We start from the raw sequence: 27,897 nt of genomic DNA on the forward strand, positions 1-27,897 counted from the left end.
GGATTTCAAAGTTTCCAATTTAAAGAGTCTCCTTGGCCCCTCACGGTTTGACTATACTACAGAAAAGATTGACGCTGCTCCTGTTGATCTTCCAGGGTTTGAATTAATGGATCTAGTTAAGACAGCTAATTCAAACTGAGAGGGGTACTCCAGTGGATGCTGATAGTCCTGCTTCCATGAGGAGTAAGGGAAGTTGAAGGGAGAGTGTTCACCCTTTGACTTCCTGCAGTGTGGACAATGCCAAAAGTTGAGTTAAGGTAGGGTATGTCTACACTACAAAGTTAATTCGAACTAACGGATGTTAGTTGGAATTAACTTTGATAGGTGCTACACTAGCGCTTCGCTAGTTCGAACTTAATTCGAACTAGCGGAGCGCTTAGTTCGAACTAGGTAAACCTCATTCCACGAGGACTAAGCCTAGTTCAAACTTACTAGTTTGAATTAAGGGCTGTGTAGACCCTTAATTCGATTTAGTGGGAAGCTAGCCCTCCCCAACTTTCCCTGGTGGCCACTCTGGGCACCACCAGGGAAACTCGTCTGCCCCCCTCCCGGCCCCGGAGCCCTTAAAGGGACACGGGCTGGCTTCGGTGCCCGTGCCAGGTGCAAGCCTGCCAGCACCCAGCCAGCAGACCCTGCACCTGGCACGGCTTGAGCCAGCCACCCGATTCCCCCCAGCCCTCCCCCTCTTCCCGGGACCAGGCTGGCGGCTCCCGGGAGCTTGCCCAGGAGCGCAAGAGGCGGGCACCCGCCTGGGCTAGTGAAGACATCGTGGACCTTGTCCACGACTTCCGCACTAGGCACAGGAAAGCGGCTGTCTAGGGCAGGATAGCCACCAGCCTGGCCACCCAGGAGCAGGTTTGCATGAAAATCAAGGTGGTCCACTGAGACCCCCGACCCTGAGCCCTGAGCTTACAATGGCCGTCCTGGGTCAGACCAAAGGTCCATCTAGCCCAGTAGCCTGTCTGCCAACAGCGGCCAACACTAGGGACCCTGGAGGGGATGGACCAAAGACAGTGACCAAGCCATTTGTCTCGTGCCATCCCTCTCCAGCCTTCCACAAACGTTGGGTAGGGACACCACTCCTACTCCCTGGCTAATACCACTCCATGGACCCAACCTCCATCACTTTATCTCACTTCTCTTTAAACTCTGTTCTAGTTGTAGCCTTCACAGCCTCCTGCAGCAAGGAGTTCCACAGGTTGACTATTTGCTTTGTGAAGAAGAACTTTCTGTTATTAGTTTGAAGCCTGCTACCCATTCCTTTCCTTTGGTGTCCTCTAGTCCTTCTATTATGGGAACTAATGGAGAACTTTTCTTTATGCACCCTCTCCACCCCACTCATGCTTTTATAGACCTCTATCATATCCCCCCTCCGTCTCCTCTTTTCTAAGCTGAAAAGTCCCAGTCTCTTTAGCCTCTCTTCATATGGGACCTGTTCCAAACCCCTGATCATTTTAGTTACCCTCCCCTCTCCCAGCCTCTCTCTTCCCCTCTCCCACCTCCTTTTCCCAGTCTCCCCCAGTTTTGTTCAATAAAGAGAGATTCTATTTTTGAACACAATTGTCCTTTATTTTGTAAATCAGGAAGGGGGGCTTGGGAGGGGTAAGTGGAAGGAGGTGAGGGAGGAATGGGGTACGAGCCCCCGATGGGGAGGACTGGGCTGGCTCTGCGGGCTTCTGGGGGTGGAACCTCTCCTGCAGCCCCCCAATTACCCCCTCTCCCCAGATGGCAGCCTGCGGCAAGTGCAGCCGGGCTGATGGCCGAGTGCTGTGATGTGCCCAGTGTGGGTACTCCGGGCAATCCAAGCCAGGGCTGCTTTGCAAGCGGGGCACCCCTGAGAACTGTCTGCCTGGGGTGGGGGTCGGGTCCCTTAAGCACAGCCCTCGGCTAGCCTAAGGCAGCAGCTCCACGCTCTAAGTTGTACTCTGATGCCCTGCCGGCACTGCTTCCGGCCATCCTTAACCCCGGTTCAGGGTCCACTCTGTGTGGACATGCTAGTTCGAATTAGCAAAACGCTAATTCGAACTAGTTTTTTAGTCTGGATGCGTTAGGTCGAATTAGCTTAGTTCGAATTAACTAATTCGAACTAAGTTAGTTTGAGTTAGCACTGTAGTGTAGACATACCCGTACTTTGACTTCAGCTATGCAATTAACATAGCTGAAGTTGCGTATCTTGATTTGACCTTGTCCCATAGTGTAGACATACCCTCTGGCTGTGTCTACATTGGTAACCCTTTCCGGAAAAGGGATGCTAATGAGACCAGTCGGAATTGCAAATGCCACGGGGGATTGAAACATCCCCCGCGGTATTTGCATGAACATGGCTGCCGCTTTTTTCCGGCTTGGGGTTTTGCCGGAGAAAAGCGCCAGTCTAGACGGGATCTTGCGGAAAAGGGCAAGTAGGAATAAGGGATCTTCCGGAAAAGGGCTTATTTTCCGCAAGATCCCATCTAAATTGGCGCTTTTCTCCGGCAAAACCCCAAGCCGGAAAAAAGCGGCAGCCATATTCATGCAAATGCCGTGGGGATATTTAAATCCCCCGTGGCATTTGCAATTCTGACTGGTCTCATTAGCATCCCTTTTCCGGAAAGGGGTGCCAATGTAGACACAGCCTCTGTGTGGTATATTATAAAGGATCATGCTGGAATTTCAAATCATCACTCTAAGAGTATGTGTTTGTGTGGGGAGGTGGGGGAGGAAGGGGTAGAGGTTCCTGGTCCTGCTTACAGGCTAGAGCAGTGATGGGCAACCTACAGCCTGAGAGTCACATGCAGCCTGTCAGGGTGCTAAAGCACTATGGGATGGGTCAGTGAGCTGTGCTTTTGCTGCCTTAGGCTATGTCTACACTGCAGTTTTTGCTCAAAAACTCATGGAGCGTCCACACTACAAGCATGTTTTTGTGCAAGAAAAAGTACAGTACGTTGTCAGAAGACAGGACTTTTTGCACAAGAGTAATTCCTTTTTCTACGAGGAATAAGCCTTTTTGTGCAAGAGCTCTTGTGCAAAAAGGTGTGTGTAGATGGGCAGCAGGATTTTTGCGCAAGAACTAGCCTCCTGGAAAAAGTACACATGCTCTAGTGGCCATTCCATGCTAGTAATCACAGCTCTATGGTTCCTGTCTGCTGGCCCCTCCTTGAAGGTGCAGCCACCCTGGAGAAGCCTCGTGGCAGAAGCTGATCCCAGACAGCAGCACCTCCCCACATGGGTCTCCCTGCCACAGGCTTCAAGACTCCTGTATGTCTGCCCCTGAAGCCTCTCGAGACCCCCCTGGTCTTCATGGGGAGCAGCCCCAGAGGTCACAGAACCCACCCAGGGGCACAAAAAAGTGTGCGCCCTCCTGATCTGGCTCAGAAGTTGGAGGCCCTCCTGGAGCTGTGGGGACAGGAGGAGGCCCTGCAAGATCCCCAGGCCACACGGAGGAATGCCAACATCTTTGGTCGGATGGTGCAGGCCTTGGCCAATCGCAGACACCCATTCCAGACCTTTAAACAGGTCCAAAGTAAGGTAGAGGAACTGCAACTGGCATATGTCCATGCCAGCAAGCGCTCAGGAGCAAGACCCCACACCTGCCCCTACTACAGGCAGCTCCAACGCATCCTGGGGGATGAGGAAGAAGATGCCTCATCCACCGTCGTGGACACTGGCCTGCAGACCCCTGTCGTCGGTGAGCAGGAGGGTGACGACCAGCCGGCTGGGCAAGCTGAGGAGACCAGTCCCACTGTGACCCTGTCCCTGGAGCCAGTGGCTGCTAGCCAGGATGTCTCCCAGGCCTCCTCGGACACCAGGGATGGATCCTCAGGTGAGTGATGTCTTTGTCACTCACTCGGAGGGATGGGGGGGTGAATGGTGCTCCAGCTGGACACCATGCTGGGGTCTACGCACGTGCAACCCTGTGCCGCATTACTGCGCGGCACGTGGATGCAACAGGCAGCCCCAGAGCACACCTGGGATCCTCCTGGACACACACGTCCTGCCAATGGGGGTGTGTGTGTGTGTGCCTGCGTGCGTGTGCGCGCGCCAGCTGGGAGCAGGCTAGTCACAAGGCACAGGCCAGACCCCCCCCCCACACACACCAAGGAGTGCTGCACACACTACGCAGCCATGCCTGCCTGTGTGAGACAGCAGCCGTGCCCATAGACAGGGCTGCGAGATGCCACTGTGTGGCTCCGAGAGCCCCAGGCTGCTCCTGGCTCTCCTGTGGCCCCTGAGAAAATCCCCCTGTGGCCACACTTCCCTGGGCTGCTTGGCCTTGGGTGGGGTGGGAGGGAAGCAGGCAGCCCGCTGCCTAGGTGCGGACTATTGGTCATTGCTCACAGAGGAGGGCACAGCCTCAGGGACAGTGTCTGCAGGGATAATTGACCGCCCCTCGCTCTTGTGTGTTTTCCACAGCTGGACAAGCCGGGAGTGAGGGGCCAGCCAGTCCACCGCTGCCAGCTGCCACAGGTTAGGGGACACAAAGAGGCACCAGGCTCCAGGACCAGCTCTTGTGGCAGCATGTGATGGCCATTGAGCGCATGGCAGACGCTGGTGGAGAAGGCTCACACTGACCATGAGTGGTGCCTACATGACTGGGACTAGTTCATGAAGTGGTGCCATTGCTTCGGTGACCTCTTGGCCAGCATGGTGGCCCATATGGCACATGCTGCTTCCCATGCCTCCCACCCTCCTGCCCCCCTGCCTATGCCCCCTCCTCCTGCCAACCCTGACCTTGCTCCTACCCCCATTATCACCATCTCCATGTGCTCCCCGCACCTACCTATCCACCAGGCCAACAAGATGCTGCAGGCAGCCGCCTCGCAGAAACATGAGTCCCCCTCCCAGTTTAGCGCCCCCCCCCCCGCCCACCTTTCCTTCATGTAAAATAAAAAAAGTTTATTTTTGGTTGCAAAACAAAGAGGCTTGTTTATTGAAGTTGGGGGAGGGAGGGGATGTAGGCGGGAAGGGACATGGCTGCCAGGCAGGCGCCCCTTGCTAGGATGCCCTGGGGACAGTTACTGGGGTGTTTGTGAGAATCTCCTTCAGGGCCTCCCAGATGCCCACCCTGGCCTGGTGGGCCTGTGTGATGGGCTGTCACTAGCCCGGGGGGAGAACGGCCGGAGCCACCACCCGCAGACAGCCGGTGGCCAACCCCAAGCCACCCAGCCTTACCCCGGCGTAAGCCGGAGGAACCGGCGGGACTGCCTGCTGCCGCCGCGCCTGCACCGGCAAGGGAACGTTAACCCCTTCCCCGAGGCCCCGCCGGGCGGGTGCAGGGCAGCGCAAGGCGGACGTACGGCGGGGGAGAACGTCGGCACGCCGCCGGAAGGGGAGGGCCCCCGGATAGCGTCCGGCGCGGCGGGCCAGTTCAAAAGGGCCCGCTGCCAGCGAGGGAGGGGGCAGCCTCCTTGCTGCGGCGGAGGAGCTACCCACGACCCAGGACGGACCCCGAACGCCTCCAAGGCCGGGAGTCAGCCTGGCCTCGGTCCCGGGGCCACCGGGACCGTCACTACCGCTGGTGGTTGGTCAGCCCCCCCTCCGACGGGGGCCGAACTCCACCGCGCCGGAGCAGGAGGGAGCAGCCGAGCCGGGAACGGACCCTGCCCAGGGAGCTTTCCCCGGAGACCTCGTCCGGATGACCCAGGACCCGAACCACTGAATCAGGGTAGGCCCTGGGGATTGGGGCTGCGGCCCCAGGAGACGCGAGAAGGGAGGAAGGAGCCCGGGGCAAGGCACTTTTGGCGGCCGTGGGTAGACGGGTTACAGCCGGAGCAACCCCCGTCTACCGCGTCGGGGCGCGAGCAAACCCCGGTGCTTAGGGCCCCGGGCTGGGACCCAGAAAGAGGGTGGGTCTGGGTCCTCCTCCCTCCCCCAAAGGAGCAGGCGGCGCTAAGCAACGCTGACTTGAGCGCTCAGTAGAACTGAGGTACACCCCGGGTGGGTGGAGACTGGATTGAGGGGCTATAGCCCCATCCCGCAGGGATGGGTGATAACTCAGGGGTCCGCAGACCCCCCCTTCCTCCTCGGGAGGGGGTGATCACACCCGTGGGCCTGGACCTCCGGGCCGGGGGCCGGGCCAGGATAGACGAAAGAAAGAGGGGGTAGGGGGTCCTCTGAGCCCCCCTCTCACGCCAGGAGGGGGTAATTGCACCCCTCACTCCTCACAGACTGCCTAATGGCAGCTCTCTGGGGCTGCTCAAATGCACAGCCCACTTGGCTGGCATCTGCCCCCTGCCCGGGAGGAAGGCCTCCCCATTTCTCTCCACAGTGTTGTGGAGGACACAACGTGCTGCGACCAACTCGGCGATGTTGTGCTTCCCCATGTCGAGGCAGGTCAGCAGGCAATGGACGCACACCTTCAGACAGCCAAAGGCGCACTCCACCTGGATCCTGGCCCAGTTCAGGTGGGCATTAAATTGTTCCCTGCTGGGATCCGGGTGTCCGGTGTACAGCTTCATGAGCCCAGGTATGAGGAGGTAGGCTGCGTCCCCCCCACGATGCACAGTGGCATTTGCACATCCCCAACTGCAAATTCACGGTGGGAGAAGAATGTGCCCTCCTCCAGCCTGCAGCACAGGCTGGAGTTTCTAAAGATGCGGGCATCGTGTACCCTGCCTGACCACCCCACAAAAACATCCATGAAGTGTCCATGGTGGTCGAACAGGGCCTGCAGCACCATGGAAAAGGAGCCCTTTCGATTGATGAAGCGGGCGGCTTGATGGTCAGATGTTCGTACTGGGATGTGTGTCCCATCTATGGTGCCCCTGCAGTTGGGGAACCCCAGGGCAGCAAATCCAGCCACGGCTGCATCCAGGTCTCCCATCCGGATGACCCTCTTCAGCAGGATGGAGTTGATGGCCCTCACCTGCAGAAGGACACAGAAAACACACAGAGGATGAGAGAGGGGGAGTGTGATCCCTTAGGAGGTGCCTGCCCCCCTTCCCATCTCCTTTCTCCCCCAGAAGCTCCCCCCCCATGAGTCTGCCCCCCCAGCAGCAGGGCTGTGTGAGGGAAGGACTGCACAATGCCCCGGAGCACGGGGCTTCTTCCCACCCCCCACAGCCAGGACTATCCTCCTCTCCCCCGTTCAGGGACTGCAGCCTCAGAGGGCCCTACACCAAACTGGTTGCCCACCGACCGGTAGCCGTTCAGGGTGGCGAGCTTCCAGAGGGCCAATTCTCCAGGTGGATGGTGGGCCGCACGTGGGTGTTGCTTCTCCAGAGGGCAGGGGTGAGCCAGGTATGCAGCTCCAAGAACATGTTCTTCCTTATGCAGAAGTTTTGGAGCCACTGCCAGTTGTTCCACTGCTCCATGACCAGCCAGTCCCACCAGTTAGAACTGGTGTCCAGCCTCCAGAACCAGGCATCAAGTGCAACACACACTGCAGCATGGCCATGTGGGGCCAGGACATGCCCAGGGGCAGTTCCGGCTCCATGACAGCAATAGAAAGGTTGTGGCATCCCAAGAAGCACAGGGCAACCACAGCAGTCACTGATGAAGCGTTGCAGGCTACAGCAACAAAGAAATGGCAGTCCGGAGGGGGGAGGGTGTCCCTTTAAGCACGTGTCTCTTCAAGGCTCCAGCATCAGCCTTTGGAAGCAACTGGTAACCTTCTGCCCTTCCCAAAGTGGTTCCGGGTGGCCTTTCTTGTACAAGACCATCCACACAGTGTAGACGGTCTCTCTTGCACAAAAGCACATGCAGTGTGGACGCTCTCTTGTGCAAGAATTTTTTGTGCAAAAAAATTCTTGTGCAACAAGCCTGCAGTGTAAACGTAGCACCCGAGAGCAGCCTGTTTTTGCGTTCTTGCCTGTTTGTTATGCGTTCTGTGAAATATAGTAATTTCAAGAGTTATGTCGCAATCTCCCGACAAGCCCATTTGTTTCTGTGTCTGCTATGAACGTAACATGCTATTGGATTTGTTTTCATCTCAGTACAGATTCTTCATCAAATGGAAGTTACTATTGATAGGAATGAGGATGGGAATACCTGTGATTTGTGCGCACACATATACACTTATTTTGGCTATGAGCCTGCCAGGAGACATGAAACCTTTTCAGATAAATTCCTTCTCTTGTCCATGGTCTTTTTTCCCTACTGCATACTGCCAGCACAAGCTGATGTATTGCTGCATCACCATGCTGACACATGAGCTTCTCTTTGCGCATAATCAAACAGAGAGCTCCACAGATCTTTTTCTCTCAAATGGGACAAATTTCCCATTGAATTAATAAACATTACAAGGTAATTCAGATTTATTCTTGTTCATATTATCCCTAAGAGCCCAAGTAACTGTTGCCCTGTGCCTTGTGTAGTCATTTAAAACTAGTGGAAAGTATCAAACTTCCATCCAGCTGCTGCTTCCAGGTAGTAGTCTGCTCTTGCTTTTTAAAATAACTTTCCTTCAACCCCCCTTGGCATTATGAAATCTCCAGCCATTAGAAGATTTCCCCCTGTAAGGGTTTTCTAGAGAGAAAAGAAGGGGGAAAAGATCCAGCCCAAACGTCTACTCTCACAGCTGCATTATGTTCCCTTGATTCAATCTTAATTGACCTCACGTTGGTTGTTTCCTCCTTTTCCCCTTTTCAGTCTCTGTAGACCATCTGACATGCCTAAGCTATCTTAGGTACTTGGAGGAAAAGAGAAAGAACTGAAAAGTCATCAAAGAATGGTCTGGTCTGCCAGGGGTAGTCCCTGATGGGCCCTCACACCACCTGCACCTCCGCAGATCCAGGAGATCAGAGCTCCCGTGGCCCCAAATTGCCATTCCCGACCAATGGGAGCTATGATCACCCACATGTACGGAGATGCAGGTAAATATAATGACAGCAGCCCACCAGGGGCTAATTCACCCACATGTACAGAGATGCAGGTAAATATAACGACAGCAGCCCAGCCATGTCTTAGACAGCACTACTGCCTACTGCTGCCTGTCTGTCAGGATTTTGCCTTCCTAGACTACTTTGTCCAGTTTCTGGTCCCCTCTTCGCCAGAGAATCCCACTGCTATTATGGTCCACAGATCTTCCCTCCTTGTGAGGGAAGGGAGTTTATTTACTTTAATACTTCCCCCTTCCCAACTGGCCTTTGGAGGTATATAGTTCCCCTGGGAGTTGCAGCATGCTGGAATGCTAAGTTGTTAGAGCATGACTGTGCTGAGCTGACTCAGAGGGCCCAGCACACTGTTATGCCACTCAGTATTACACATTTCTGGACATGGATAATCCTTCACCTGCCTATATTCCTGAAGTAATTCTGTCCAGCTTTTCTTTCATGCTGCAGGTGACCCTGTAATGATCTCACAGAGCCTAATCCATGTACTGCTATTTCTGTGTATTGCAGGACACAGGCTGTGTACATTCCATTGGGAATCAAATTTTTGATTAGCTAACAAATTTAAACAAAATATAAATGATCACCTCAAGAAAAGGTGATATAGTTATGTTGCCATTTTCATAAGAGTTGCAGAAATACCCAGAGCAAGAGATCTCTAGCGATCAGTATTGCCAAGCCCAGGTGCTCAAAAATTGTGAACCAGGCCCCCAAAAGTAATGAGATTTTAAAATAAACAAAGCATTTTGAATTCATATTTGCATCCAGTTTTCGGAGCCTTTTGGGTACACTTACAGACTCATACAATCATAGAATCCTAGAACTAAAAGGACCTTGAGAGATCAAGTCCAGTCCCCTGACTGCACAGCAGGACCAAGCAGTGTCTAGATCAGTGGTTCCCAAACTTTTCAGCATAAGGCCCCTTTTTGATTTTTGAGAAACCCTCACCCTCCCTCCCCAATAGCAGCAAAACTTGTTGAGAAAAAAAAAAAAAAAAAGAACTGACCAGGGCCAAAAACCAAAAATAGCAGCACAACTTGGGGGGTGGTGGGTGGGAAGGGGCTGGGTTGCCTCGCGCCCCCCCAGGAATTTCATCATGCCCCCACCAGGGGGGCACGCCCCCCAGTTTGGGAACCCATGGTCTAGAGATTATCCCTGATATTTAACCTGCTCTTAAATATTTCCAGTGATGGAGATTCTACAACCTCCCTAGGCAATTTATTCCAGTGTTTAACCACCCTCACAGTTAGGAAGTTTTTCCTAATGTCAAAAACATAGACCTCTCTTGCTGCAATTTAAGTACATTGCTTCTTGTCCTGTCCTCAGAGGCCAAGGAGAACAACTTTTCTTCCTTCTTCTTGTAACATCCTTTTAGATCAGTGTTTCTTAAACTATGTTCCGCGGAACACTGGTGTTCCGTGAACAACTCGCAGGTGTGCCGCAACTTCTTCCTTGTTTTTTGTTTTTGTCTTTTTTTGTCTGACATTTTTTTTTTGGAAGAAAATTTTCATAGGTGTTCTGCATAAAAAATATTATTGTTTGGTGTTCCGTGGTCTCAAAAAGTTTAAGAAACACTGTTTTAGATACTTGAAACTGCTATCGTATCTCCTCTCAGCCTTCTCTTTTCTAAACAAGCCCAGTTCTTTCAGCCTTTCCTCATAGGTCATGTTTTCTACACTTTTAATTATTTTTTACTTGGGTCACAACTGCAACCATGAAGGCTAGAAAACCTATTTTTTGTTTTCAGATTAAAGCTGAAATGAGAAATAACATGACTTTAGGAACTGGAGCTTTATCAATACAGCCATTACCATGAGACTTGTAATAAAACTGGGAGAATTGGAACCATAGAATTGGCCTGGCAATCAGATCTGCCAGTGTGGACTCCTGAAAGCCTCCCTAGATATACAGTATTTCCACTAGTGGATCTGACTGCTTGATCAGGGACAGTAACGCATGCTTATTCGGTCATCACTGTATTTGAGATGTTTTTCACATTAGTATCAAAGCAGCCTAGTATAGTTTCTTTAAGAATATGTCCAAAATAATTCTTGTCTCATATTTCATTTAAGGTCAGAGTTGTGTTTATTGACTTTTTAAATAAATCCTTGAAAATTTGGACTGATTGTCCAGAATTGTTATGGTCATATCCCATCCTTAATCATATCTCCATGGATTTCACTGGAGTTATGTAGATGTAACCGAGGACACAATATAACCTAATTTGTTTTTTAAAATAGACATTATGGCATACTTTTTCAAAGACGCATTTAGTTTCTGTCTAGCAGTGAAGTAAACATCTTTTCCTTGCATGACTCTGGTTGCTTCTTTGCTATGCATGAGAGGGCTGCTGTTGAAGTGAAAAATGAGTCAGCTAAAATAAGAGTCCTCATAATTTCAACATAAAACCCCAATCATTGTTTTTCAGCTAATGTCCAAAAAAACAGGCCTCCCTGTGCAGATTGAGCTTTGGCAAATAGTACTCTAAGTATTTTAACTCTTAATTATTAATTTCACCTACAGTACTTTAACACAGATATTTTCCACAGCAGCCTTAAATAATGTGATGCTACTCTTAATATACAGCAATTTTTCTTCTTAAAACAACACAACTCATACTTTTGTATGCTTTTCTTTTGTTAGTGTAATATAATATGATCTACTAAGGTATTAATTCCATGTTGCCATCACTCTTCTTTGCAACTGCTTTCCTCATGTTCATATTTTAATTTTTCACATAATTAAGTGAACCACAACATCCTTTGTCACCAGGATTATGGTGTAAAATGTTGTTAAATTATGTAAGGGTATGTCTCTGTCGCCAGAGGCATGTAGATTAGGCTACCAGGCATAGGAAAATGAAGCGGCAATTTAAATAATCGCCGCTTCATTTAAATTCACATGGCTGCCGCGCTGAGCCAACAAACAGCTGATCAGCTGTTTGTCAGCTCAGCGCGGTAGTCTGGACGCATGGGGGTCGACATCAAAGGCATTTGTCGACCACCCAGGTATGCCTCCTGGGATGAGGTTTACCTGGGTGGTCGACAAATGCCTTTGATGTCGACCCCCGCGCGTCCAGACTATCCCGTTGAGCCGACAAACAGCTGATCAGCTGTTTGTCGGCTCAGCATGGCAGCCATGTACATTTAAATGAAGTGGCGATTATTTAAATCGCCGCTTCATTTTCCTATGCCTGGTAGCCTAATCTACATGCCTCTGGCGACAGAGGCATGTAGTCTAGACGTACCGTAGATGGAGTCACTTTCACTCTTAAGCCTTGGAGGATAGAAAGATTGGACAATTTGTATGAGAGTCCAAAAGAGGTAAGAGGTCAATGACATTTCTCTCTATTTAAAAAAAAAAATTCCTATAGGATGACAGAATGACATCATCACATTGTCTGTGTCCCCAGGAGCCTAGCCCCACCCACTCCCAGCCAGGGCTGCCACACTGCAAACCCGACCTGGCCCTCCTTTCTCAGCCAGAGCTGCCACAGCCTTGGCCTGGGCCTCCCTGGCAGCTTGCGGGGAGGAAGAGCTGGGGCTGTCTACTCCCAGAGAGAGGGGGGTTGGGGAGTGTAGTGAGCAGGGGGCACAGCCTTGTAGTAATTTGTAAAGGTTTTTGTAAGAAAACATTTGTTTGAGAATGGTAGCCATCTTTTCTTTCCAAGCCATTCAACTGAAAATATATTTAACTAAATGTATTGTACGACAGTGATTTACTAAGCACTCTCACATTTTAAAATATAAACCTAATAAAATATACAACTAAGTTCTTCAGCAGTTTTACAGAAGAATAACATTGCAGTGAGCTGTGTGCTGCCAGAGTTACAAATACTCTCAAACAGCCTGTTTTAGATTTTCTTGGAAAAGCTTGTGATTTCTCAGTTATTAACCACTTTAATTTAGAAATGTTGTGCTTCATTCAGGTCCAAAGAAATATGAGAACCAGAGGGCTTGATATCGCTGTCACTGACACCAATGTAAATCAGGGGTGTTGCCACTGAGGTCAGTGCTGTTACACCCAGGTGAAAGCACGATGACAACAGAATTAGGCTCAGAATCTTTAAGTAGGAAACAACTATTTTGAACAACTGGAATGATTGCTGACATTGGGTCAAATCATCCACTGCCATGGAAAATGCATGGAAGGGGAAAACATACTTTTCAAAATTCAAGCTCATTGGAGCATGGGAACCACAGGACATCATCCCGCTTATGAATAGCAGTAGATCCACACATGAGAGGCAGGACATGGCTTGCTAACCAAAGAACATATGCACAATTCTAAATCCAACTCTGTGGATGCTGGGACAAGTGCATGGAGAAGCAAATTCAGAATCAAGTCAAAAGGGCATGTTAATTCATGTAACATACTTTTTTTCTGGTTTCCTCAATGAATATGGTACACCAAGTTAGATTAGACTAACTGATGCTCTTATAGGCTCTTACTTATTTAGACTCCCTTATATTATTCACTCTGTCACACATTTTACAGAAATACTAATAATGAGAATGGAAGAATACAGATTGAATGAGTGACTCAGGTGGGTTAGCCAAATCACTTGACATAAAGCTATATGGGTGAGGTGTGATAGCTGATCAGAATAGAGTTAGGTGACACAGCTATAAAAACACATAAGTCCTTCCTGCACACCAATTGTCATCATTGGTATTGTTATCACTAGTGAAACGGTGCTAATGGAGAATTACAATGCTGTTTTTGACTGTATATACACAGCCTTTGAGAGAACTTGGCAGGGCAGGCAAGTGTAATTAGTTCATGTGGTTACATAATTTGCCTAACTTGATGGCTTTGTGATGCCAGTTATGGTCCCAAGAAAACTCAGGGATGAGATTTGTGAGAGGGAGATGAAGCTTTCCTGAGAGCTGGACTATGACTCTAGAATTACTACAACAGAAGAACAGAATGAAGATAAAACTTACTACCTTTAGAACACAGAGCAAAACATCACTTCCCTCACTGATGATAATAATAACAATAATAAAATAGTAATAAAATCAACACATTATATCCCAAAAGAGAGAAAGGGAGAGAGATACTAACAGATATCATAGTGATTAGTGAGTTATAAATATCTACACATTATATAGATCTATGAGACATATGCATGCGATTCATTTCTTCTGCATCCAGTGATGTTGCTTTTATATTTTGTGCACTGTGGTACTAGAAACCTAAGAGCTGAAAACAGGTTTTTTCTCTTGGTGCCATAGAGTAGTTATGGGGGAGGGGAAGGCATTTGCCTCCTACCTTGTGATATATCTTTGGATAATCTAGTAATAATAATAATACTGTAGTGTTATGGTTCTCAAGAACAGGAAACATTAAGCTTGGAGCATACTTAAAAAAAACAACAAAAGGTTAAATGAAGGTTGTGTCTGTTTTAAAACACTTGTAAATTTAAAGTCCCTGCATTTTTTTTCTTGGGCTTTTACACTCTGCTGATATAGAAAGAACAGTCATCAGTCATTTTTAGCTGCTGCTCTCATATGCAGGAACCAATAAAACATTTTAGGTTGAACACATACATGTTATGTTTAGAACAACCACCCACTATGTACCATATGTTGTCACACTCTCTTACCAGAATGAAAAAGAATGAGTTTTCCTGATTTTGTTTATTTTAAGGTATTTCAATTTAATATCTATTGAACCTTGCTTAATTTATTTTTAATTTACAAAAAAACCCAGACATTTCTATTTTAAATAAATGGGGGTGCAAGTTGTTATGATCATAGTATTGTAACTCTCTTGCAACATTGTAATCCTTTATTACTGGAAGAAAATTAAATTTGACAGATCTATATAACTAAATAGCAAATATACTACAGGCTACTTCTTCAAAGGCTTTATCCTGCATGGTAGTGGGGTATTCAGGCCCCTATGCAGCAAAATATGCATGTTTATGTTTAACATGTATTTAAGTGATTTCTAGATTGGGCCAGAAAGTATACCATCTCACAGCATACAGCTGTAATAATATAAGAAGTCATGTCTCATTTACAGATAATGCTGCAATTGCTTTATGCTACTACTTTCTCTAAAGTTGAACCTTAATAGAAACTAAGGTGTGGGTCATCAAAGGTATTTAGAAGCCTAACACCCATTACAATTAACTGAAGTTATGCACCTAAATACCTTTGATCTGGTCCTAAGTTCCAAGCCTTGGGTAGTAGCACACAGCTCTTGGTAGGCTGAACATTGTTTTGTGTCATGAACATGGTTTGAGGCAGGGATGGAAGAATTTTCCCCACATCCAAGGATATGACTTCCATGTATCATGGTCTCCCTCTCTACTGTAGTATTAGAAAATTGTAGGGATCATCTAACATAACACCATCATTAGAAGTTAAAATAAGGGAATGATTGGGTTTTTTTTGAGGAAACTCTCTTTCCCTCCAGGTGGTAGGTAGAATACTACCTGTGAAATCCAACTTACTGGAGGAAAAACTACTAAACATTGTCAAGAGCTGTGGCAATTGTGGAAACATAAGGTGACTGGAGGGCTTTTAAAAATCCTTATTGGGTAGAAGTTCCTGGAATTGAGATAATATTTAACTATTTAGCATTTTTATTTTATTCTAGTTATTAGTATATAATATTTTAGTGACAAGAAGAGCAGTGTTCCCCTTTAAATTTCTTTCTGCATTCCTGTCTTTTATAAATTCAGTTTGGTACATTTGAGCTCTATGTTTTTGCTGTTAATAGGAATGACCTGCCAGTTGCCATGATACCCCTTTTGCTATTACATTTTCTAGCCACTGAAAAGCCAGTGCATTTCCTTTTCTTGTTACTCTCTATGGCTACATATCCTGAAATAGCTATCCCGTGTCTTAACAGCAAGCCCGTTATTTTGGGCTCACTATTCCAATGTCCCTGTAAACCTCATTCCATGAGAAGTAAGAGATGTTTCAGAATAGCAGGTTATTTTGAAATGTGGTGCTATGTAGACAGCACTAAATTACAAAACAAACTATTTCAAAATAAGATCAAAATATGATACGGACTTTGCATAGCTCATATTGAGTATCTTATTTCAAACTTAGCCTATGCTACTGCACATTCCACATTAAAGATAATTTAACAGACAAAGTATAAGAGATCCAGTGAAAGGATCTGGAAGACAAATTCAGCCTAAAAATAAAGCATTTTTAATAGGGGAGTTAATTGATCATTGGAACAACATATAAAAAGCTATGTGAATTCTTCCTCAATATTCTTCTTCTAGTTCAAACAGGAATTTATTCAGAGAAATCCTAGGGCCCGTGTTATACAGAATGTCAGAGTAGATGACCAGTGGTCTGATCTGGCCTTGGAATTAATGAATCTATAAATCATGTCAAAACAGCTAAATTCATTAATATCCAGTGTAATTTCCAGATCAGTACAGAAATAGTAAACAAGAGGGTCTACATTTATGCCTTTAAACTTTCTGCATCTAATCTTCCATTAATTACAAGCTTTCATTGAAGGTGGAGAGATGATTTGTATAGGCAATTACAATGATACCCTTGCAAGAGATTAAAAGCATCTTCTATGGGGAAAAACAAGATATTCTCTCAAAAAATGTGTAACCTGATGTTGATATCCCTGATGTTACTATCCTGACTGTTTGTACTTCCCCAGTTAATTAACCTCTTATCTTGACACTTGCACCCCTGGAGTGAAATATGGGCTACACTGAAGTCTGTGGGAGTTTTACCATAGCCATGTTCCATTGCTTTGAAATACTGATTCAGTCATACTAGTTCGACCTTTTCTGCGTATTTAATAGCACTTCAGAGCATCTTACAAAATATTTATTATGTTCAGTGATTTTGTTCTAATAGTCTTGAGTGTTATTTGTAACACTAGCACATACAGTATTTTCAGATTAAAATGTGACCTTTGAATGGTATTTCTTGAACTGTATCTTACATCTTTTAAAGTTACAGACTAACACGACTACCCCTCTGAGATATATTATAGGGCATGGTAATATGATGGGAGTTTCTTTGGAGCTAGTTAAATGGGGCTTGACTCATGATCTGCTAGTCTGATGTGATTGGAATACATCCCTTGCTGTTGATTGGAAGGTGTTAGAATAAAGAGACAATTTAGCTGTATGATATAGTTTCTCTATACCAACTACAGAATGTCTCTTAGTATGAAATATCTTCCAAACAACTGTTATCCAAGCTGCCACCCTCATTCAAATCCCTCCTAAAACCCAGTTCTTTCCATGTTGCCCATAAAAAGTGAGTATATTTACCAAACAAACAAAACTTCCATGGAACCATCATGCTGATCACATACCACAACTAACTGTGTGATCTTATTACAGTAACCCTTGCCTTTCCTTACCCTTTCTCCTGATTGTTTGTTGTTGCTTCTCATTGTGTCATAAAAAAAGTTAGATGAAACACTTTGAGGGAAGGATCAGATCTTTTTCTTTTTAATGCACTTTGCATACTCACCGTCTCTATACAAATAAGCAATACACACATATTATGTCATACGTAGATCTCAAAGAGCTTTACTTATGAAGAGAAGTGTAATTATTAGCATTTACACATTGGGAAACTAAAATTTAGAGAGATGAACACCCAGATCTCCACAGTAATTTAGGGGCCAACATATTTTTGAGGATTTGTGACTTGTCCAAGGTCATACTGCATGATATTGTTAGAACTGGGAATAAAACCCAACCCTCCTAATTCCTAGTCAAGTGCCCTATTTATTGAATCCCATGGCTTCTTTATTAATAATTGGACCCAATTAATGGTTCTTTTGAAATGCTGACTATGTCTTTCTCTGGCTTGCAATTTATTCATATTTGCAGTGTTGATGCAGCTGTGTTGATCACATGATCTGAGACACAAAGTGGTGAGGTAATATCTTTTATTGGCCCAATCTCTGTTGGAAAAAGAGACAAGCTTTTAAGTTTACAAAGAGCTCTTCTTCAGGTCAGACTTGTGGCCAGTAAAAAGATTTCTATTTCTACGCAGATATGACAGTAACACTGTATCAGATGGCAAGACGACTTTTAGTGAAAATGGAGGAAATGAGTACTTTGGTTTTCATAACTGAGGCTTGCAGCAAATTTACTAACTTATTGGAAGAGATACGAACACTCAAGGAGCATGCTAATATGCAGAAAGCCACATTCTTTATTAGCCAATAACCGTAAAATCTGGCAACATTTTTGAAACTTCAACCAACACATTTGAATAAGTGGCAATGACAAACTATTATTACCCTATTTCCTTTAGCATTTATTATAATAATATTGAAAATGATGGCTTCCTTTGGCATTCAAGTGGAGGTAATGGGTAGTTCTATAAGAATTCCACTGTAAGCATTAACAAATGTCTTCTTGTTATGAAATGTTACCACTATACCTTACAAAGCAATAGTGCAAAGATGTATCTGTTTCTAGTTTGCAAAACTCCATTCTTCCTGTGTCATCTGAAATGGACACTTTTTTATGGAAGTAAAAGACACAAAAATCTGCTTGTGAACTTTTTGCTGCTAATCACCACCATGCTCAGGTGCTAGAATTTTCACACATAGCACCTAAACAGCTTTGGTATGTGACAGTGTTATCACTTTTACTGCAAGTGATGGTGTCTGATGCCTGCTGCACAGATGACACAAATAGCATATGTGTACCCAAACTGAGGATAGAAATCAAACTCTCTCTGTGAGAAAAGGGTGGTGGTGGCAGAAAGAAAATCTAGACTCATTAATCAGAACAGAAAAGGAGTGACAAGCATTTACAAAAGATTGCTTTCCCAGTTCTAGTTAAAATACACATTTGTTACAAAATAACAAAGTCTCTGGTTAAATCTGGTGGATCAGAGATGTGGAAGGCATAAACTCTTGTTATATTTTGGCTTTGCCTTTGACTCAGATGCCGCCTAGGGCAAATCACTTGGGCCCAAGTTTCAGGTGACCACTGATTATGTATTTTGATTTGAGTGCCCAACTTCAGATCTGATTCTTGGAGCTGTTCAATATCCTCGACTTCCACAGGACCTGAAGGTGCTCAACACTTCTAAAAATTAGCTTAGGTTCATCACAGAACATTGAGTTACTCTAAAACAGTGGCTACATCTGAAAATTTTGGCCTCAATCTTCTTGCCTCAATTTCCCCATCTATCCAGTGGGGATAACAGTGCTAACTGACCCACTTTACAGGGTTATTGTGACAAACAATTATATATAGATAGAGTGGCACTCTCACGGAGAATAGTGTCAACGATTTGCATGAGTAAAAAAAATTCTGCTATCTCTACTGATATGAATAAGACCTGCTTGCCACAGCCCCCGTGTTTATGAAAATTAGCTTATGAATATGCATAACTTGAAGATGCTTTAGACAAAATCTCTCATGTAAAATATAGATTTTAACGTTACGATCTGGGGAATGTGCATATCCTGTTTGTATGCATGTATTATTTGTTTATGTGACATTAGAAATAAAGTGTGGATCTGTTTATAATTTCAAATGTGCTAATGAGGGCCATTAGTGATGCTCTGGAAACTTAATGGCTTGGTGATCAAACAAACAACTTGTGAATGGTTTTATTGTTCTTGAAAGTCCAAATAGTGGTTGGTCCTAGAAAGGCATGTGGCCAGGCCACCTGATGCTGAAATCCATTTTGTATCTGGTGCTTTTCCATTCAAGGTGAGAAGTTTGAATTGAGCACAAAGAAGTCCTGCCTTGGATAAAAGGGTTATAAAGTGGGGAAAGGCAAAGAATAGGCAGATGCCAGGAACCTGCCCCCTCCTCCCGTCTCCCTACTTGCCACCTAAGATGCCTGCTAAGACATAATAGGGGGAAGGATTGACCCAAAACTAGAAGACATCTAAGACATAATAGGGGGAAGGATTGACCCAAAACTAGAAGGCTGCTTAGCTTGTGAGAGATGTTTAGAACATCTCTTTAGGGTAAGAATTTGCATCTAACAAGTTTCTTAGGGTATGTCTACACTACAAAGTTAGTTCGAACTAACGGACGTTAGTTCGAACTAACTTTAATAGGTGCTACACTAGCGCTCCGCTAGTTCGAATTTGAATCGAACTAGCGGAGCGCTTAGTTCGAACTAGGTAAACCTCATTTTACGAGGACTAACGCCTAGTTCGAACTAGCTAGTTCGAACTAAGGGCTGTGTAGCCCTTTAGTTCGAACTAGTGGGAGGCTAGCCCTCCCCAGGTTTCCCTGGTGGCCACTCTGGCCAACACCAGGGAAACTCTATGCCCCCCTCCCGGCCCCGGACCCCTTAAAGGGGCACGGGCTGGCTACGGTGCCCGTGCCAGGTGCAAGCCTGCCAGCACCCAGCTAGCAGACCCTGCACCTGGCACGGCACAGAGCCACCCACCCAATGCCCCCCAGCCCACCCCCTCTTGCCGGGACCAGGCTGGCGGCTCCCGGGAGCTTGCCCTGGACCGCAAGAGGCGGGCACCTTCCTGGGCTAGTGCGGACATCGTGGACCTCGTCCACGATCTCCGCACTAGGCACAGAAAAGTGGCCATCTAGGAGAGCTGCCAGCCTGGCCACCCAGGACCAGGTGTGCATGAAAATCAAGGGGGTCCACTGAGACCCCCGACACTGAGCCCTGAGCTTACAATGGCCGTACTGGGTCAGACCAAAGGTCCATCTAGCCCAGTAGCCTGTCTGCCGACAGCGGCCAACCCTAGGGACCCTGGAGGGGATGGACCGAAGACAATGACCAAGCCATTTGTCTCGTGCCATCCCTCTCCAGCCTTCCACAAACTTTGGGCAGGGACACCACTCCTACCCTCTGGCTAATAGGACTCCATTGACCCAACCTCCATGACTTGATCTCACTTCCCTTTCAACTCTGTTCTAGTTGTAGCCTTCACAGCCTCCTGCAGCAAGGAGTTCCACAGGTTAACTATTTGCTTTGTCAAGAACAACAACTTTCTCTTACTAGTTTCAAGCCTGCTACCCAGTCCTTTCCTTTGGTGTCCTCTAGTCCTTCTTTATGGGAACTCAGGAAGAACTTTTATGAATGCACCCTCTCCACCCAACCCCTGCTTTTAGAGACCTCTATCCTGTCCCCCCTCCGTCTCCTCTTTTCTAAGCTGAACAGTCCCCGTCTCTGTAGCCTTTCTTCATCTGGGACCTGTTCCCAACCCCTGATCATGTTAGTTGCCCTCCCCTCTTCCAGCCTTTCTCTTCCCCTCTCCCACCTCCTTTTCCCAGTCTCCCCCAGTTTTGTTCAATAAAGACAGAGTCAATGTTGGAAGAAACGTTATCTTTATTTTGTACATCAATAAGAAGGGGGGCTAGGGAAGGGTAAGTGGAAGGAGGTGAGGGAGGAATGGGGTACGAGCCCCCGATGGGGAGGACTGGGCTGGCTCTGCGGGCTTCTGGGGGTGGAAGCTCTCCTGCAGCCCCCCAATTACTCCCTCTCCCCAGATGGCAGCAAGTGCAGCCGGGCTGATGGCCGAGTGGTGTGATGTGCCCAGTGTGGGCACTCAGGGCACTCCAAGCCAGAACTTCTTTGCAAGCGGGGCACCCCTTAGAACTGTTGTCCGGGGTGGGGGTCGGGACCCTTTAAGCGCAGCCCTCGGCTAGCCTGAGACAGCATCTCCATGCTCTAAGTCCTCCTTTTATGCCCTGCCGGCACTGCTTCCGGCCATCCTTAAGCCCTGTTCAGAGTCCACTCAATGTGGACTTACTAGTTCGAACTAGCAAAACGCTAGTTCGAACTAGTTTTTAGTTCTAGATGCGTTAGTTCGAACTAGCTTAGTTCGAATTAACTAATTCGAACTAAGTTAGTTCGAACTAACTTTGTGTGTAGACATACCCTCAGTGAATTAGGACTATCTGGCATTTTTTATTTATTTTAACTCAGTAATTTACTTTGATCTGACTGTTTTCACTTACAACCTCTTGAATCCTACTTTTTGTACTTGATAATAAATACAAGTGTTTTATTAAGCCCAGTGTAAATAATTATTAGAGGGGCAGGGAGAGCAACCACTGTGCATATCAATCTTTCATTGATAAAGGGGGAGAACTTAAACTTTCTCTGTGTACAACTTTTAAACACAGTAAGACCAATTTATTTGGGATTTTGGTTCCATTTGGGGGTTAGTTTCTTCAGTGCTGAGTCCTTAGAACTGAGCTCTCCTGCAGCTGAACTGGGTCAGTGTCTATGCCATTCTGCAGGGGGGCAGCAACCCCAGCTCTGTGCCTTGTCTGGGGGAGACCAGAGCTTCTGGCTCAGCATGACAGTTTGCGGGGGAGTCCCAGAGGGCAGGATAGCGGGCATCAGCAGCATGATCAGCAATCCAGGGGACAACCTTATGGGGACTTCTGTGATCAATTTCTATGAATAGTCACTCTGAGTGGAAAAATTAAACCCTTAATATTTGTTAAGCACTTTGAAAATGTAAAGTGCAATGTAAGTGCTAAGTAGTATTTGTTCACATAGATAAATGTATGTGGGCAAAACATTTTCCTTCAATTAAGCTTACATCCATTTAGCTATATCCACATTTTAAATCTTTTATCTTTATAAGAGCAATTCACAGAGTTTCACCGAGACATGTAGAACTCATGAAAATATGGATTGCATAGCAGTTACTCCATTCGGGAAGATCTCTGATCAGAAAAATACCCTCTTTCCATTCACAATTGTTTCATGCCTTTGGAACCCCCCCTGGTCAATAGGTGGAAGGGCCACACTGAAAAGAAAGAAGTTGGCATTGTTGCAAAATAGTTTTGGAGCTCAGCAGAACAATCTATGCATATTTTCAAAGCTATTTTTAGTGGCGGTGGTAGTGGTGGTGGGGGGGAAAAGGCGCATAAGTTAGACCTGCAAAGGGGCATGTTTAACTTGCATTCTACTCTGGCCTCTTACATGGAACTTTACTCTCCTCCACTCTCTAAACACAGATAATTGCCATGGTAACCACTGTATTTCAAGACTCTTACATATATACTCACACCTTTCTTAAAGAAACACAGAGCACAACAATGTAGGATTAGAACAGTAAATCATTTGGCTGTTTTTTATTTGTTGTTAAATAACTGTCAGGATTTAGTGAAGAGCTGGACACTATCAACCAGTATCAATTTCAGTCAGAAAAATAAGGTGTTTAGACAGACACTTTGACATCTTTCCTAAAAAACGGGATATGGTTTGTAACTGCGTTTAACTAATGACCTATGACTCTAGGGCAGCAGGATGAGAGGATTCTTGAGCCAACGAAGGAGACTAATGTCCTAATGCTGAGAGTGACGAGCCATGCTTCGTATTAAGCTCTAATTTATGAAGATACTGAACTCTGGCATCCCAGGAACTCCTTGGTATTCACTGAGATATTATCAAAGCTGCAAGGATCAGAGGTAAATGTCTGGAAGAAATACTTATAGTTATAACTATGGCTTTTATAATTAATGATTTTATCCCAAAAGGTTCTAAAGCTGCAATCTGTACCCCGTGGGCCTAGATGCTATACAAACACACACAGGAGACTGTGCCTTCCTAACAGTCCATTCATCTGAAGAAGTGGGTTGTGCCCATGAAAGCTCATGATACCATCTACATTTTTTGTTAGTCTCTAAGGGTATGTCTACACTACCCCGCTAGTTCGAACTAGCGGGGTAATGAGGAGTAATGGTAGTTCGGACTAGGAAGCCTAGTCCGAACTACCTAGTTCGTGCCGCGTGTACCCGCGCGGCACGGGGTTCGAACGAGCAGGGATTTAAAAATGGCGGCGCCCAGGTTATGCAAATGAAGCCCGGGAAATTCAAATCCCTGGCTTCATTTGCAAGTGCGGTATGCCTACATTACCCTCCTAGTTCGAACTAGGAGGGTAGTGTAGACATACCCTAAGGTACTGCAGGATTATTTGCTGTTTTTTAAGTTTGTCCCTTCCTGAAAGAACTTACGCCCTACAGAAGTCTGATTAATTTATATTATATCTGCCTTGTATCGCCCTCTGCTTTGTCAGCATGGAGTTGCAAGTAATCCCTACCTTAGGGTATGTCTACACAGGAACATTATTTTGAAATAACTTAGTTCATGTCTACACAGCAGGCAGTTATTTCAAAATAATGTTGAAATACTGTCAAGCTGGAGGACTTCTTACTCCTACTCCTGTAATCCTCATTGTACGAGGAGTAAGGGAAGCCGGAGGAAGAGTGCTCTATTTCCAAATAAGTGCCGTGTAGATGCTTCCGATTTCAAAATAAGCTATTTTGAAATAAGCTACACAATTGACGTAGCTCAATTTGCATAGCTTGTTTCGAGTTAAGCCATGCTGTGTCGATGCACCCTGAGTGTCCATTCTCAGGAAGTTAATATTTCCATTTTGGACACTCTTGATGTGAACCAATAATGCCCTTTTTAGGGCTTGTTACAAAACCTTGTACAAAAAGGGGTCATAACAAAAGGTACATCTGGCTTTTAGGGTTCCTCCAAAGCCTGCCCCTTAAGTTTTGTTCCTACTCTCCTCAGAGTTCTCGCTTAGTCATGGCAGGAGCCCTAGCTCACTTTATATCCTTCAGCTGGCCTCATGTAGTCCACAGGCAGAATGGGTTTGGCCGCTATCTGCCTCAGGAGCATTATTCTTTCTGCATCTGCAGGCATCTCTCCCACTATGGAGAAGGAGGCAACATTTATGCTGGTCTCTTTCTGCACATTCCTTATTGTCTGGGTGAGGGTGGAGCCTTGCCTCACCCTCTTTTCTAGTCAGAATACAGTTAATGGTTTAATAATAATAACTAACCATCACTTTATGGTTATTAATTTAGCCATTGTATTATAAATTTCACTTAGAGATGCCTAGTGAGACTCTTCTAGTAAGCGCCATAGAAACAAATAGTAAGAGACCCTCCCTGTCTCAAAGAACTTACAGTCTAAAGCAGGAGTGGGGAGCCTTTTTTGGGTTGGGGGCCACTGACCCATAGAAAAATCAGTTGGGAGGGCACACATAAGTGAGAAGTTGGGGGGGCTGAAGCACCTGCACAGGCTCCCCAATTCTGGGGAAGGGAGCTCTGAGTCTCAGAGGCCGGATCCAGGCATGTTGGGGGCCACATCTGGCCCCCACGCCTGAGATTCCCAATCCCTAGTCTAAACAGACAAAGAGGAGGATGTGTAATTTTGAGTGGGGGCCAATGTGACTCCTTCCAAGATAAAATCTTTGGAACTTGTTTGGACTCCCTTGATGTTGGAAAGATTCCTGCTAATTGAGGAAGAAATAGTTATAAGGCTCAAATGCCACAAGTTATGTGAATTCTTATTAGCTTTTGCAAAATCTAGCTTTTGGTGAATCAGAAATGAAAAACTAATCCAAAGACATGTGCAGGTCTGGAGTTAGATTAACAAAGAAGATGACCTCTGTTTTCATGCTTGTGAACTGTTGGTGCAATTTAAGTTATTTAGACATCTTTCCATCAGCACATCAGGTATGTAGCCATTGAAACGAACTAATATGTCCTTACAGGAGGAATAACGGTAGTTTGAATTAGGAGCTTTAATTCGAACTACCTAGTCCGTGTTGCGTGTAGCCATGGGCAGGTAGTTCAAACTACGGGCATTTAAAAATGGTGCCTGCCCGGGAACATGCAAATGAAGCCCGGGATACAGCCGCTCCTTGAGTTGCGAACGGTCGAGTTACGACCTTTCGCACTTACGACCAAAGCTCCCATGGAGCGGTCATAAAGGCGGTCCCCGAGTTACAAACGTTACCCTCGCTTACAAACAGCGCGGTCGCGTGTAACTCAATGGGGTCTGAGTTACAAACAGTTTGAGTTACAGACCACTTGGTCTGTAACTTGTTCGTAAGTCGGAGAGTGGCTGTATTTAAATCCCGGACTTCATTTGCAAGTTCGAATGCCTACATTAGCCACCCTAGTTCGAACTAGGGTGGCAGTGTAGACATACCCTGGGTGACTAAAAGAATGCCCAGTTAAGGACATGGCACATTGCTGACTCTTCCGCATAATGGTATAACTACTACTTTAATTTAGCTTGGATATGACAAACCTCAAATTCTGAGACAAATCTACTATGTGTAGAAAATATTTGGTATTTCCAGTAGCAGATGTCAGTAATTTCTTAGAATATGTCTACACTGCAATGCTGTTTTGGGATACTGGAGTATCCCAAAATAACTATACCGCATCTTCACAGCAAGCCCGTTATTTTGGGCTCACTATTCCAATGTCCCTGTAAACCTCATTCTATTAGGAGTAAGGGATGTTTCAGAATAGCGCTTTATTTCAAAATTTGGTGCTGTGTAGACAAATGACGAAATAAGCTATTTCAAAATAGCATCGAAATAAGATACACAATTTGAGCTTCACAAATTGCATATCTTATTTTGAGTTACACTGCTGTGTAGATGCACCCTTAGAAAGTAAACAGAACACAAAGATTTACATACATTTACAGTTATGCTGATCCTTCTGTAATTTCTTTTCTAATTCATCATGTGGAGCTACGTTCCCTGCCATATCTTTCTAAGTACGTTTAGAGTGTATTCAGAAATTTGAATGTACATTTTACAGGAGATCAAAACTTCCTTCGCCCTGCTCCCCATAAAAAGTACTCATTAGGAATGTAACAATATTTGGTATGGTATTTTAAACAATCCTTACTTTTATTACTAATAAGACCTCAGAAGACAGAAATAAAAAGTAAATTAACTTTTTACTATGTATGTTTCTTCTTTGTACTTTACTCTGGCAGGACAGTGTAACTAAAATGGTCCTTTTCAAGTTCTGGCGCTCAGGTATTTAAATAATGTTGTGCTTGACCTTCCAGCACTGCAGAGGAATGGTTAAACCCCACCAACACGAATTCATTTATTCTTTAAAAAGTCATGACAACAATTTCTATTAGTATTATGCCCTGGGAACTCTCTCCCTTTTTTGGAACAAAACCTAAATATTAGGCTTAAACTACTTGGCAGTGACTCTTTAAAGTGGGATTTTCCATAGTGAGGATAAAATTGAAAGATCAGACAATTTGAACTGTGGCTATTTTCTTGGTCCATAATTACCTCTATTCCTCTTCCTTTTATTTAGGGCCTAAGAGTAAAATAGTTCTATATCAGAATGCAGGGACAGATCTTCAGCTGGTGGAAACAGCATACCTCCAGTAATGTTAATGGAGCTACAATGATTTTCACAAGCTTAAATTTTGGCCCCAATCTTTGTTCTCGATCTCCCAGTGAAATCATCACCCTTCATTGTCACAAAGTCATCATTATGATTTTAATGCAAGATCCTGGAATTAAAGATAGGCTATAAGGTGGAGCTGGAAGGAAGGTCTCTTAAAATATAATAGTTCTTTTTGATGGATATATCAGGCACTAACAACAATAAAAGATATAGGAACGATAAATGGAATTATCTAGGTATGAAGCTTGCTTATATTTTCCTTCATGTTAGGGTCCTGAAGCTCAGTGTTTAAAGTTCAAACATGTTTCTCCGTTTATTCTTACATTAGTGAAACATTAGTGCAGATCTTTACTGAAGATGTGAACTTTCATGGATGGACAGCCTGAAATATTTAACAATGTCCAAAGAAGCTTGCATGGTTAAAGTAAAATTAAGCCTTGAATGCTTAAGTATCCCTATAAATCAAAATAGCCCCCTCCAAAAGAAATTGTCTGTGTTTGGGAGTAAGGATATTAATTTATCTAGATGACATGTTGATTGTAGCCTGTTCTCAAGAGATTCTTTCCTTCCATCTCAGATGTGTAGCTCATCCCCTTCTGTCTTTGGTATTTGTAATAAATTTAAAAAGTCCATTCCAATCCCGTCATGGGGAATGGAATTTTTGAGAGTTCACAGTAGTTTGTTTTCTAAACCTTAAAAGTTTCTTTTCTATGGAAAGAAATATTTGTATTAAATAGTAAGAGGGTTTGTTTTTTCTAATAGGACAGTTTGATTGTATGGGAATCAAACTGATGCCACAGAATTTTTTATTCTGCATCACTTGGGATCTTTATTATGTAATTTAATCACATCTCAAAGAATTCAAAAGCTGATCAATATTAGACTTGTAATTGGGTTAAGAACCTTGGCATTCAAATA

The 27,897-nt window shown here is 45.3% G+C and overlaps 1 protein-coding gene across 1 annotated transcript in view; it reads left to right on the forward strand.

Moving 5' to 3' along the window:
* LOC149525859 (uncharacterized) overlaps positions 1 to 27,897 on the forward strand; it is a 101,518-nt gene that overhangs the window by 13,633 nt on the left and 59,988 nt on the right. Inside the window, 1 exon segment of the mRNA XM_089777894.1 lies at positions 3,253 to 3,664. Within this exon segment, the coding sequence (XP_089634020.1) occupies positions 3,253 to 3,664 (412 nt within the window).

The sequence above is a fragment of the Pelodiscus sinensis genome, chromosome 1, assembly GCF_052426305.1.
Source record: "Pelodiscus sinensis isolate ZL-2025 chromosome 1, ASM5242630v1, whole genome shotgun sequence".
Lineage (NCBI taxonomy): Eukaryota > Metazoa > Chordata > Testudines > Trionychidae > Pelodiscus > Pelodiscus sinensis.